The 15,112-nt window shown below is 41.1% G+C and overlaps 1 protein-coding gene across 11 annotated transcripts in view; it reads left to right on the top strand.

Annotated features, from left to right (window-relative positions):
- Window positions 1-3,722: 3,722 nt before the first annotated feature.
- Window positions 3,723-15,112, top strand: part of NAV2 (neuron navigator 2) — a 438,256-nt gene continuing 426,866 nt past the window's right edge. For all 11 annotated transcript variants that reach the window (XM_031943258.1, XM_031943259.1, XM_031943260.1 and 8 more), the window contains exon 1: window positions 3,723-4,650. In XM_031943258.1, the coding sequence (XP_031799118.1) occupies window positions 4,393-4,650 (258 nt within the window). In that variant the 5' untranslated portion in view covers window positions 3,723-4,392. The remainder of the gene's footprint in view (window positions 4,651-15,112) is intronic.

Here is a 15,112-nt window from a genome sequence, read left to right on the forward strand (position 1 = left end):
TTATATTCACATAATCACTAAAAGATTGGTACTGAGGATTGGAGAGAATGAGATCTTTAACTGGCAGTGCCTGATCAAAGGTCTTCCTTTATCACTACAAAAGTATTTTAATGCTTATGAAAATAGTAATACATGATTGGTTTAGGTTTATGACTTAACAGATATAAGGAATTCCCAATGAAGAAATCTTCCAACAATGCCCATTTGCACTTGTTCTACAATTTATAGTTTGAAAGAGTGGCTAGGAGATCTTAAGGGCCTTCCCTACCATCGCCCAATCAATGTATATCAGAGTCAGGATTTAATTTAGTTTTCCTATGACTGAAACCTACTCTCTAAGCCACACTGCTTTGAAGGATATGATTTAGAAGAAAAAAAGACTAAGATTGCAATCCCAGTCCTTTGTTATAGGCCAGAACTCTGAAACAAGGATTCTTACAAGGTGTTAAGTCAGTAGGATTGATGAGACAATGGTTATCTAGTTTAGCATGGTGATTAATAGTCCTCTAAATTCAGTATGATTGATTTAATCTTACAACAAATAATGGTTTCCTAGTGATATAGTGATTGGTTTACACTCAGTGTAGAGCATATAAACTGGGGGCCTCAGCCAGAGTCAGAGTCAGAGAAGACAAAGGACTGGAGGCTCACACTTTGGGAGCCAAAGAGAGAGATTCATTCCATCTTCGGTCAGGCTCCTGGTGGCTCTCCTGGGGGACTGAGAGACAGATTCATTCACTCCATCTCACAGCACTATGGTGGCAGGCTCTCCTCCTGCATTTCCTCCACTGAGATCAAGTCCCGTCTGAAGGCGCTTCAGAAAACTAGCTGAGCTCCAAGTGAAGGAGATAGGACTTTGAAGGAGATAATAAAGAATTTGGACTTTAACACCTGGATATTCTCGTGATGATTATTCTAGTGAAAAGAAGGCTGCTCCAGAGATCTCCAGAAAACTGAACTAAGAACCTTACAGTTTTTTTTTAACCACTTACAGCCACTTAGAAAAGTCACTTAACCTTTGTGGAGATCACAACATAGACAATAAAGCACTCCCTCCTCACCCAATCTTCCCCCCTCTCATTTTTGTTGAGTCAGAGATACAAGAAGAGTAGGCACAATTATTTGCAATAGCATTATTTTCCACATCAAAGACTTCTGAACATCCATATTTCATTTCCATAGAAAGTACCCCAATCTTTCCAGTCTCCCAGATTCCTATCCCCTTCATCCATGTCTGAAGTTAAAATTTGGCCTTATACATTTACTAGCTATCTCTGTTTACCTCAGTTTCCTCACCTATAACAGGACCTACCTGGTTGTTGAAAGGGAAAAATGGCATAATGTTTGTAAAGCACTTAGCCCAATGCTTGGCATATAGCAAGTGTTATATAAATGTTCATTCCTTTTCCTTTCCTTCTCCCTCAATTGAAACTACTCTTTTTAAAGTTACAAGTGATTTCTTAATTGTCAATCTGATGGTCTTTTTAAACTCTTCCTATATCACTCTTTTCCTGTAGCACTGGGCACTATCTCCTGGATATTTTATCCTCTATGTATTGTTCTGCTATTACTTTCTAGAATCTGTTACCTGTCTGGCCAACTCCTTCTCACTCTCTGCGGATGGGTCATCATTCATATGTTCCCTAAATGTGACTGTGATTCCAAGGTTCTGCCCTGGACCCTTTTCTCTTCTCTCTATCCACCCTTTTCACAAGGTGATTCATCAACTTCCATGACTTTACATAATTTACCTATGTTTTTTGTACATAATTTACCAATTCCAGCCTGGAATTTGTCTTTTTCGGTTCCAATCCCACATCATAAACTACCTATTGGATGTTTTGAGCTTGTATGGCCTATAGATATTTTAAATTCAACAAACCTAAAACAGAATTCATTATCTTCCTCTCAAAGCAACCCCTCTTCTACAGTGATGTACTTCTATTCAGTATAACACTCTTCTTCCTATTGCTCAGTTTCTCAAAGTTGCTCTTATCCTAACTGCCTCAGTTTCCCTCATTCCCACAGAGCCAATTCATTGCTCAATCACTATTTCTACTCCATAATATCTTTTATATTTCTCTTTATTCCTATAGCTACTACCCTAGCTCAAGCCCTTGTCACCTCTCTTTTGAACTATTGAAATAAACTCTTCCTCTGACACAAGTCTCTCCCCACACAATTTCATCTTTCAGTCATCTCCCTCCTCAATCAATTCCAGTAGCTCCTTATTGACTCTAGGATCAGTGATTTCATCCCTAACTCATACTTTTTAAATGTCTGCATATAAACAACGACACATACATTGGAAGTGTGCAGGCAATTTTTTAATGGATAGGATCCAAAAATTTTGAAGAAGACTGGCTTAGAGATCCCCTTCCGCTCTACATCTAGCATCCTATAATCAATCTCCCCAGCTCCCTATTTGCAATCTCTGCCAACTGCTCACTCCTTCCCTTCCCCCATTAATGCAGCAAGAAAAACCCAGGGCAGGCCGATGCATTTGAGGCAAAGGGCAGGGACCAAGTCAAACGTAGTATTGTTCCTCTGGAGCCGACCAGTGTCATGAATACTCTCTGTCCCCCTTCTAATTACGGCGTCTGGGGTAGGTTGTAAGAAGGGGTTAGTTTAGGGCGGATGCTTTTCCTGGGTATTGTATTTGCCCGTAAATACTTCAAATAGTTGCAATGAAATGTGTAGCCTTTGAAAGCTTAGGGAGGCACCCTTCCTCCAAAGGAGTTATAGCAGCGTCTTTTTGAAAAGGCAGGGAAAAAACGGTTCTTTCCTTAAATTTTAAAATAAAGAAAAAAAAAAAAAAAAGGAAAGGGGTGGGGACGAGAGAGGAGTATTGCTCAATGGAGCAGATCCTTAAGCCAGAATCGTAGTTGAGCGATATCAGAGATCTTATTCCGGGCAAATTCAAACTATAAAAGTGACCAGCGGAGGGGGGTTGGGGTGGAGGCGGGAAATAATAAACATCCTCCGGAGGGCTCAGGGCTGCCAGGATACGTGTTTGGAGACGCATTTGAACACTTTCGGCGGGGTTTCGGGGACTCCGCCCCGGGGTTCTCGCGGCGCAGTGCCCCCTCACTCTCCTTAGCGGGGAGCGAGCTCTGCAGCAAGCGCGGCGGCGGCTTACTTCCAGCCCAGCCTTGCACCGGAGAGCCCCCCGCATCCCCAAGTCCAGCTCTTGGAGTTGAGGCCCGGCCCCTTTTGCAGGCAGCTCTGGGGCTTCCGATTGGAGCTCGGGCGACCAATCGGCGGGGGCCCAGTCGAGAGGCTGTCAGTTTGCAAGCTTCTCGCGCTCGGGCTGCTCCCCGCAGCCTTCTTTGGTAGCGCTCGCTGCTGCCGCGGCCGCCGCTGGGGCTGTAGCTGCTCCCGCCGCTCACCGCGCGCGCTCCGGCGGCTCCGGCCTCAGACCGGCTCCGCTGCCCGTGCCGGGAAACAAGTGGGCGCTGCTCTCGCCCGCTCTCGCCCGCTCTCGCCGCCTGGATCACAGCCGATCGCTGCGCCTTTAACTCCCTAGAGAGCGCGCATCCCGACGCCCAGGCCTGGGCAGCGCTGGGAATTGGGTCCCCCCCGGGATTCTGAATTTTGAGGAGGAAGGGAGGTGGTGGCATCTGTGAGCTCCATGTCATGCACGGACCCTTCCGCCTGCTGTGATTTCTCTCGCTTTCCTTCCCGGCCTCATCAGCCCCGGCAGATAGAAAGATATTAAGACTAAGAAGCTTGGTTTTCTGAGGCTCGTGTCCAAGGGCATCAGTCACTCGTGTGCTGAGAGCTACATCTGCTTCTTGGCTAAGGCTGAAGAAAAACATCTTAAGCTGGAAATCCTGCTTGCTAGTTCTCCTGGCATATCTCTCTCTCTCTCTCTCTCTCTCTCTCTCTCTCTCTCTCTCTCTCTCTCTCTCTCTCTCTCTCTCTCTTTCCTCCCTCCCTCCTTTTCCTGCGGATCTTTATTCCAAAGGACTGTCTCACTTTGAAGATGCAGTGACAAGATAATGGAAGTCAAAGTCTGGGTTTCTAGGAAGGAAAATTATAGGAAGCAGCCAGTGTCAGGGAAGAGCGGTTAAAACAGCCTCAGTACATCCACCAAAGAGAGAAGCCGACAGCGGTATCGGACCATAGCTCCCCGGGGCCAGCAAGATCAAGGTTGGCAAGCTAATAGAAAGCAGAGATCTGGGCTTTCTGAAGGTGTGCCTGCTTCTAGCTGATCATTATTAGCATCGTTTATTATTTTAATAAACTGGTTGGAGCTTCGTGGGCGAAGTAAGGGCTGCCTTTCTGCCTCCTCGTTTTTCCCTTTTGCCGGCTACTGCTGCTGCTGCTGCTGCTGCTGCTGCTACTGCTGCTGCTGCAGCTGACAGAAACGTGTTAGGAAAGCAGAAGAAGATGCCAGCCATCCTAGTCGCCTCCAAAATGAAATCGGGACTGCCGAAACCTGTGCACAGTGCCGCACCGATCCTCCATGTGCCCGTGGCCAGGGCCGGCCCCCAACCTTGCTACCTCAAGTTTGGGAGCAAGGTGGAGGTGACCAAGCCCATTTATTCGAGCCAGATACCCCTGAAATCTCAGGGGCTCCATGAGCCTGCGGGGGATGGGCTCCCCCTGAGGAAGAGCAGCTCTGTGGAAAACGGATTTGACACCCAGGTGAGAGAGAGAAGGCTGGGGGGGGCGGGGTTCGGGAATATTGAATAGCGGGTGAACAGGGAATGAATTGGAAAGAGAATTAGAGTAACATGTGGGAGGAGGGGATGGACATCTTTATGATGGGGCTATGGGGTCTGGAGATTTGTAAGGGACATGGTGGTGGTGGGTGTGGCCTGAGGATTCCTTGGGGTAGAGAAATTTGTCTGGCTGAGGGTAGGCTACTAGGGAGGTGTGTGATGGAGGTGCTCTTGTACATTGGGTGGTTGTGTTGGTGGAAGGCATGTTAAAGATATCTATCTCTTTCTCTTAGGGAGACGTGCTAAGGTGTATTTACAGGAGGGAAATGTGTGCTTTTCTATCATCTGGTAATAAAAATGAAATACTAAGCTAGCCAGTGACATGGTGCATTACCAGGTTGTCTAAGATGACAAGGGTTAGTTTCTATTTGGGCTCTGGCATTGGTTTAATCTCCAGTTGCAGAACCATTTGAGATCCATCTATTTGCATCTAGATGGGATTGCCCTGGGCATTGCTGTGAGATTCAGGCAAGCATCATGGGAGAGTGGAGGGGAAAAGCATTTCTTCTGCTTGTTGGATGATGGTTGTGAGGGAGAATGTTCAGAGCTGCCAGTGTGGTTGCTGTGATGCTGGACCTGGGATGTGCAGGCAGGCAGCAGTGAAGGTCCATGGCACACCATCTGAGGAGAGCAATCTGTCTTGATTGATTGGCACCTCCCTCTTTAAGCTGATGCCTTGATAGTATGGGATGGTTTTCTTAGTGGTATCATGCATGAAGTCTGCAGGACCTCCCTGCTAGATGGCAGGTTATGGAAAACTGATCTAAGGGAAAGGGATCACATACCTACTTAGATCTGGGATGGCTAGTCCCTCTAATCTCTCCTAAGGAAAAAAAAATCATGGCTGCCAGTTGGTTCTCTTGGCCTGCTGCCTTGCTTTCACGGTGATAGGGTGGGGTATAGCCTGTGCTTTCTGGCTGGCTGACAGCAGAGACCTTTTGGGTGAGGTGGAACAGATGAATGTAACTGTTATACCCCAGAGCCTGTGGCATAAGTTGTTCTGGGAATACTGAATTATCCCAGCTGATTTTTTTTTTTTTTTTTTTGCTGAATGATCTCTGGGTTCTCTTGCTATGCTATTCTCTACCTCTGCTTGTTTTCTCCTTTCCTCTGTTTCATTAGTCAGAGTGGATTATCTGGAAGTGGGTGCTCTGCCATCCAGTTTTTAAGCTCTTCACTTAAGCCCTCCTTGAAGACTTCAGTCAACACCCCTCTTGCTTGGGCAGAAATGCCCCCAGATGCTAAAACGTGCTCACGGATGTGAGCTGCCTTCTGTAGATCTTAAGAGCAGTGTTGAGATATCCTGCTTCCTATGAGAATCCTACCAATAAGTGAGCCTTAAGATACTGAGAGTAGCTGAGCAAGATGTTCCCTCCCTCCCATCAAGGGCCCCGCCCCATCAACTGCAGTTTTCCTACTGATGACCACTGATGTCTGATATGTTGAAAAGGTGTGGAGGTGAGTCTTAAAGGCCAACTCCCACTGCCCAAGGAAAGGAGGACATTTTTTTAAACATTGCCCACAGGAGATGAATGGTGATAGAATCCCGAACTCAAACAACAGCAGAACTACTGCTGTGGGAGGTTGTCCATGGAGCACAGACAGGCCATTCCTGCTGGGCTACTTTTCTCAAAGTTACCATCTGTAATTTCTACAATTGTTACCCTATCCTTTGCACCACCTTCTTAAAAGTATATGAAATGATAGGTTCCATAACCATTTTTAAGCTAAATGAAATGAGGAGGGTAGGAGGAAGTGTGCCTTGATTCCAGATAAGGCCCTGAGATAATCTAGAAGCCAGATTTCCAGCTCTATGCTGAGTGATGATAATAGCTAACATTATAGACCACTTTAAGGTTTGCAAAGCACTTTGCATATCTCATCCTATCCTCACAACAACCTTGTGAGGTAAGTAGCATTGTTACTTCAGTTTTTACAGGTGAGAGAACTAAGGCAGAGAGCAGTAGTTAAATGCCTCACTCAGGATCACAAAGCTTGTAAGTCTTTGAGACAAGATTTGAATCTAGCTCTTCCTGACTCTCAGTTTAGTGCTCTATCTACTATGGCACTTCATTGCCTAAAACCTGGGAAAAAGCTGTTCACTTAGCAACCCTCTTTTCATGGGACTTTTTTCTTGAGACTGTAATTCTGTGATCCTAGTCTCTCTGCTGTTTCTTGTACTACTTCTTGGCTCCAGGCACTTCACTGCCTTTCTCCCATTCCTGAAATTCTCTCCCTCTTCCTCACTCTCTTGTGGCCTTCCTGGCTTCCTTCTAAGTACAACTAAAATGCTACTTCCTATAAGAAATCTCCCTTGATCCTCCTTCATATTGGTATCTTCCTTCTGTTGATCATCTCCATTTTATCCTGTCAATATTTTATCTGAATACAGTTATTTGATGTTGTCTCCTCTTTTTGACTGTAAGATTCTTGAGAGTAAGAACTGTTCCCTCCCCCCTTTGTATCCACTGAGTTTAATACAGTGCCTAGCATGTAGTAGGTGCTTAATAAATGCTTCTTGATTCACTGATTTGCTTTATATAACCATTAAAACACAGAAAACTTGGGGGGCATATACTATTTGTTCTTTTGGTTTCTCTTCCCACTATTTCCATTGTCCTCTGTGAGGTTCCACATATAACCTAGTTTACAGAGATCTACTAACCTTATTGCTGGTACTTTACCAATTTACTTACACTGCTTGCCATGAACATGGAATGATGGAAGCATCTGATGGCAATCCTCTGTGTATTTCTCTACCTGCTTTAGGCTAATTTCACAATCTATATGTTGTAATGATAAAAGTTGGTGTAGCTGATGTTTCTCCAAGGGACCGTGACTCCAGGGAAGTGATGCCATGACATACAAGTGAATTGGATTTAAGTGAGGGAGGGCTGTGCAGGGTCACCTGCCTCACTTTCCCCTCCACAGCCATCTGGGTCCAATGACAAAATATAGACCAAGAAAACTGGAGATAGCCCCGAATACAGTAGAAGACCTTGACCTTTTTAAATTAAGGACTTTAACAGGTCTCAACTTGATTGAGGACACATCCATTCAGTGATTAAGTCTAGGAAAGAATTGAAGCAAAGAATGACCTCTTTTACCTAATCAAAAAAAAATATGGTGTCCCAGATACCAAGAAGGGAAAAGCAGAAGATAGTAGGTTAGACTTCAAAGCATTATAGCAATAGCTGACAAATTTATCACACTGTAGTCCCAATTCTAAAGTGACAGTAAAGACCTGTATCTCTATAGTCTTTCTGGTGAACATCCTTTCCCTGTGTGCTTGTTGTAAGCAGATTATTAGAAGCAATTATTTCAGAAGTCATATTATTATTCTGAAACCAGATTAGGCTTGAAAGTGGTAAATACCATATTACTTAGTATGCCATACATGGTAATAGTTATTTGAATATGAGAATTTAAGTAATAGCAGAAAGATGGTACTATTGTATTTCTTGATATTATTTTCATATCATAAAGCACAAGATCCATTGGCATTGTCTTTGAAATGGGAAATAGTTTGCTTATCTCATGGAGTTGGATGAATTCATATATAGTTGCAGCCCTTTGCTTTATTTGTCCATGGAACTTGGGTAACGTGAATGAAAGATATTGGGGTCAGCCAGAATAGTGACTTGAGACATCCTTCTGTATTCAAGAGAATGTCAATCATTGAGTCCAACAAGCATTTATTAAATTCTAACTATGTATCAGGCACTATGCTAAGCATTTATGATGTAAAGAAAGGCAAGAGACAGTCCTGATCTAAAGAAGCTTATATTCTAATAGGAGAAACAATGTATTAACCAGTAGACACATACAGGATAGATATAGAATAGATGGATAAAAACCTTAGAGAGGGAAATTCTAACAACAAGGCATCTGCAGAAGGTGGAATTTGAATTAAGTTTTCAAGGACTATAGAGAGAGTAAGAAAAATAGGGAGAAAAAGTGGGGTTAGATTATTCATATCAAGGAAGTTTCTCTTTTTCTTCTTTTCCCTGTAATCAATATAAATTGATTGACTGAAAAACCTTAAGGGGGACAATGAATTATGGATTACATCTGAGGTATTTGCCTCTGTTGAGTGCTCTTTGACCATATATAAATCCCTTCAATAGTCAGGGTCCTAAAGCAGCTCAGTGCCAAGGTGCCAGGTATGTCTCAGAAAACAAGGAAGGATCCAAAAGATGTCCTCAAAGCCTTAGCAATTACTGATTTTCTAACACAAAGTCATTGTTGCTCCTTCATTTAGTACTTTGTGCTTAAGAATCCAGCATATCCCTAGATTTTTCCAGGGATACACAAAATGTTCTTTTGTACTGAGCATGAGAGAATATAGTCACATAGGAAAAGCCATCCAGGTAAATAGCTTCCTCAAAGCCAGGGTGTTCCACCCTAGAGAGGCTTCACCCACTTTTCACCTACTAGCGTCCATCTTTTCCTTCTGACATAATCAACTTTACTATATGAGAGAAATCTTTTAGGACCTAAGTTCCTTGAGGGCAGGGAGTATCTGTAACCTTGTTTTTAGTACTTGGTAAAAGCTATTCATTCTTTGAGTTACTCAATCCAAATGTTTGGGGTCTCCCTGCTTTTGTCTGCTGCCTATTGGTAACATCAGAGTGGGAGAAGTCTTCCTTGGGGACATAAAATTTATGAGATAATCAGAGTTCATTCTGGGGGGAAAACCTTGTGACAAGTTCTCTCCTGTGCTTAGAATACACTGTTTCTTCATCTCTAATTTTTAATATCTGTATCTTTTAAGGTTCAGCTCAGGTGCCACCTTCCCTTATCCCCTGGGAGATTTCTGGTATCCTTCATGTTATCTTTAATATATTTATATGTATAAGTGTAATGTAAACTCCTTGATGTCTGAAGGTGAATTGTTAGGGATTTTTTTATCCTTATCTTCAGCCTTTCCTCTGTCTGCCTCAGTTTCTTTAATTGTAAAGTAATAATAGCCTACTTCCCAGGGTTGTGGTAAGGATAGTAGATTCTTAATAAATGTTTGTTTCCTTTTTTTTCCCCTTTCTTCCTTCCAGTACTTAGCATAGGACCTTGCACCTTATAGTTACTTAATAAGTATTTGTTTAAGTAAATTGAGTGGTTGGTGTCCTCCTTAGGGCTATTGGCACCATTTAACCTTCTTATCCCATTGCTCTGCTTCCCTAATTATCAAAACCACCAATCTTATCTGAACTTCACTTGCCATCAATTCTTCTCTATGTCTTTTATCCAATCCCATCTAAGACCTACTGTTCTAGTCATGAGGGAATCATGTTTTGGATTTTTCCACTTCCTCCCTATGAAAGTCACCTGGGGATGCCTGAGTAAAGTCTTAATAAAACATTTCACTGTAGCAGCAGAATATTCCTGGATTGACCACCTTTTGCCCTCTAGTTACTCATCTTCCTGTGAAAGTTTGGACATCTGAGACTATTTCCAGTGGATCTGAAATCTCATAGGGAGCACCTTATCCTAGATTCAAACTTAAAAACTAATGGAACTTAATAAGGACAGGAATAGCCTGCAATGACTTCACTGGAGAAAGTAAAGTTTCAACTGCATTTTGAAGTTTCTAGGATGTGACTAGGCAAAGAAGAAAACTGGAAAGCAGTGATATTTATGGGACATTTTTTTCCCCTCTTCTCTGATTTATCAAAGAAGGAACCAAGACCATAGTAATGTCAAGAGGGATAGGAGTTCTACATCAAGGAGGACTGATGTTTATTTAAAAAAATCGAGGGAGAGAAAGAAGGAGGAGGAGAGCAGAATAGTTTGACTGAGGCAGTTGTGCGTCTAGGAGTACTAGCAAAACCAAAATTGAATGAAGCCATTGTTATTCTTTCATAGTCTATAAAAAAAGAAAGGAAGTCACAGGGGAAAAAAGAGCTAAGTCCATGTAGTGTTCGAAATGGACTTCACTGGAACACTCTTCTTCTGACCATCACAAAGAAACTTTGATCATTTCAACCCTGGGTCTGTAGGAAATGCACAAATTCCCATTGATATTAGACACAATTATAATGCATATTTGAAAGAAAGTTGCTTCAGAAATGTATATACATCTTGGCATATTCATGTCCTGAATGACTGATGAGATTTGCATTACTCTCCAAGCTCTAGATGATCTTTCATATACCATATTTCTTCACCCAGTGAGTAGGAAAGAGTTCCCCAAGTCAGAGAATGAAGGATCATAGGACTTGAGAATTAACTAGGACTTCAGCAGCTCTCTAGGCCAACTGAAGAAAATCCCCACTAAAAACCTACCTTTTGATAATTATCCAAGTGCTCCTTGAAGACCTTCAAGGAGGGGAAACCATCACCAATTGTACTTTGGGAAAGCTCTTGATTTTTAATAAGCTTGTCCTGGCATCAAGCCTAATTTGTCTCTTTGTGACTTCAATATGAAGCTCCTGGTTCTATTCTCTGAAGAAAATTGAACAAATTCAACCATTCTTCCACATAATTAAAGACCGTTCACATAATTAAAGACCAATATTTCCCCCCATTGAGTCTTCTCTTTCCAGGATAATTATCCCCAGTTCCTTCAAGTGATTCTCATATGTTACATATTCAGAATTGTTTGCCATATAGGTTACCATGTTCCCAACATTCTCCAGCTTATTAATGTACTTCTTAAGTTATGGTGCCCAGATGATTTCTGATGATGGCTAGTACATTGAAACAATCGCCTCCCTATCCTGGAAGTTACAGCTCTCAATGAAGTCCCAGTTAAAGTTTTTGGCTGCTCTACCATACTGCTGACTCATGTTGAGCTTTCAGTCCAGATTAATATGCATGTATACAGGAGAAGGAAGGAATAATCATAATAATAACAATAAACTGACATCCATTGAACACTTTAAGATTAGTAGAGACCTTTAAATAATTTTTCTCTAGTTTCTTATTCTGTAGCTTCTCATTAGAATCTTCCAACATGCCTCTTCTCCATCAGAAATTCAGATGGATTCAATTTGTCTCATAGTCACTGGAACCACCAGCAAACAGCTGTACAGAAAACTGAGTCTCTCTGTTAACTCTATTAATGTGTTTTAAGCCTCACGGTGGAATAGACTAAGATCTATTACTTTTTCTCTGGGTGAGATCTGGGAGATCCCTATTGGATTCCTTTTCTGGTATATTGTAACACCTGGGCCTTTCCCCAAGAATGAATATTTATGGCATTGGCTCCCTTCACCTACAGCATAAATTATGACCATGTGCAAAGAATAGTTTTGGAGACAGGTTCTGAATTAGTCCAGAAACCTTTGTCTAGAAGAACACATAATAAGAAATACAAAACTTGTTTGAAGAACACACACACACACACACACACACACACACACACACACACACCTTTTTTTTTTAAAGAAGGAAGAGCAAAAAAGATATCTTTAGTATTTTTCATTTTTAAGAGCTTATTGGTGTTTAAATTAAACTCATTTCTTAAGAAAGTAATCAATTACTCTCATCTTGAGTAAATAATTAAATACATCTCTCTTTTGTTTTATAAGATGTGATAGCTGAAGGGCAATGCAAAGACATGTAGCAGTTATAAATTGGCTACAACATTAATAACAAGAAGGTACACTTAAGAAATGGCATAAAAAGACAGTATCAAAGACTTATATAAGGAGGTAAGTCACTTTGGGATCAAGAGTGAAGGATCATATATCGGAGAACAGCTTGAGTTATGCTCTTGTATCCAAGAAATTTGAAAAAAAAGCAAAAGGAAAACCTTTGACATGTTGGGAGCTTCTCTATGGAGATGCTATAGAATAAAACAGAAACGGAAGTGAGGAAGATGTTGTGGATGAGCTATAGTTTGACTGAGTCAAGGAAGAGTGTCCACATTTCAGAAAAACAGAGATCAGAATATTGAAATAAGATGAGGTTGTTATTTTCAGTTTCTATATTTTATTTTTTATAATAGTAGCTTTTTATTTTTCAAATACATGCAAAGATAGTTTTCAATATTCACCCATGTAAAACCTTGGGTTGCAAGTTTTTCTCCATCCTTCCCATCCCTCCCATCCCTCCCCCCTTCCCTAGACAGCAAGTAATTCAATATAAGTTAAACATGTGCAATTTTTCTAAACATATTTCCACATTTATCATCTGCATACATTTAGAAAGGGTCATTTTTCAGTAATGTCTGACTCTTCATGATCTCATTTGTGGTTTTCTTGACAAAAGATACTGGAGTGGTTTGCCATTTCCTTCACATTTTATATGATTTTATAGATGAGGAAACTGGCAAAAGAGTTAAGCGACTTGCTTAGTGGCTGTAATTGTCTGCAGTTAAATTTGAACCCAGATCTTCCTGCTCCAGGCCTGAAACTGTCCACTGCAATACTTAGCTTCTAGAGAGGGGCTTTAGGCAAATATTTGTTTAGTTCTTGGCACCTGTGGATGCTCAGTTGAAAAACACTCTTTCTAAGGATTCTCTTAACCCAACCTCATCATTGGCTACGTTAATAATGCAGGCTCATATTTTAGAGAATCATAGATTTGCCTAGAAGAGACCCTTATAGATAGGGACACAGAGAATGGGAGACTACATAAATTACCCAGAGCCTTATAATTATTATATGGCAGAGTTGGGCCTGACATCCAAGTCCGGGGGTCCTCAAACTATGGCCGCGGGCCAGATGCAGCAGCTAAGGACATTTATCCCCCTCACCCAGGGCTATGAATTTCTTTATTTAAAGGCCCACAAAACAAAGTTTTTGTTTTTACTATAGTCTGGCCCTCCAACAGTCTGAGGGACAGTGAACTGGCCCCCTATTTAAAAAGTTTGAGGTTCCCTGATTCTTGACTATAAACTGTGTTTTTCCACCAATCCCACCCTAGGACAAATGTCAAGAACATATCCATTAGTACTACAACAGGAAGAAGAAAAGTGGGATCTTTTCATCAGGTAAATGGGGGTACAAATCTGAGGGTGAAATTCTTGTCAGAGAGAGATCAAGGTCAAAGTTTAATGCTCAAAATAGATGGTTTCTGCAGCATACTGACTCCTTTTATAGGCTCAAATCCAGCTGTCACTAATCCAGTTGGCTTGCATTCTTTGAAGAATCAGCTTTAAAAACAGACTAACAAATCCAGGGAAGAAAAGCGCTGCCCTTCAAACCCCAAAAGAGACAAAAACAGATTAGATGGACCCTAAATTGAAACAAGAATAGCCCTCTCACTTTCATGAAAAAGTACTTGATTATGTGCACACACACATGCATAGGTCAAAGAGAGACTAGCAATCAGATGGCACTGCCAAGGAAAAAAGATTGACTGGCAAAAAATTCTAAATAACTACATTGGCTTAGTGGGATGCTATTGATCAATGTGCGGGGGAGGGAATTGCCATTCTTTCCAGCTTTCTGACAACATTTTGATCAGGAATTAAAATTAAACATGCACTGAAATTTCAGTCAAAATGATTGACTTGCTGTTTCCCTTCTGTCTCCACACTTTTTCATAAGCTGTCCCCAATCCCTGAAATACCCTCCCCTTTAACCTCATGGAAATCCCTGACTTCCTTCATGATTCAACTTAGGTGCTATTTTATAGCCAAGAAGTCTAGTCTTATCTGTAACCCCCACTTCCTGAAATACAAAGTCTATTGATGTAAAATATATTAAAACATGTTTTATATAGATATAAAATATAGCTATGTGCACATATATAGGAGAGATATATATAAAACATAGTATATTTTATCTAAATAGAAATATGTAATGCAGAGATGTATATTTCTCTATATAGTACATATATATTTCTGTAGTTATAAAGCATATATATATATATATCTAACTGTATAGGTATATACACTACATATATTACATTTATTATATAGATATCTATTACATCTATTATATAGACAAATTTATTTATATTTATGTATGTATATATGTGTATAAATCTAGATAGATAGATAAATATGGTAATCAAGGCAGAGTTGAGCTAACTCCAGAGACAGGATTTAAGAAAAGAGGTTCAATCAGAAAGTGGGTGAGGGTAAGGGAGATTAATACCTCTATTTTTCCAGCTCGGCAACACAGTGGTTAAAGCTCAGGGCCTTGTCAGGTCCTGAATTTGAATTTCAGTAGATGTATTGCCAAAACTGACTTAGGAAGACCTGATTTTAGATCCAAGGTACTAGCTGTATGGCTTTGAGCAAGTCATTTAGCTTCTGCCTCAGTTTCCTCATCTGTAAAATGAGGATAATACTGGTGCCTCCCAAGGTTGATGAAAAAATAAAATGAAAAACATACTGTAGATCTTAAAGTCCCGGGTAAATGCTAGTTATGGTTATATGGATAATACATTTATAAAGATCTTAGTATGCATCCGAGGACATTCTCCTAAAAGCA

The sequence above is a fragment of the Sarcophilus harrisii genome, chromosome 6 (assembly GCF_902635505.1).
Source record: "Sarcophilus harrisii chromosome 6, mSarHar1.11, whole genome shotgun sequence".
Classification (NCBI taxonomy): domain Eukaryota; kingdom Metazoa; phylum Chordata; class Mammalia; order Dasyuromorphia; family Dasyuridae; genus Sarcophilus; species Sarcophilus harrisii.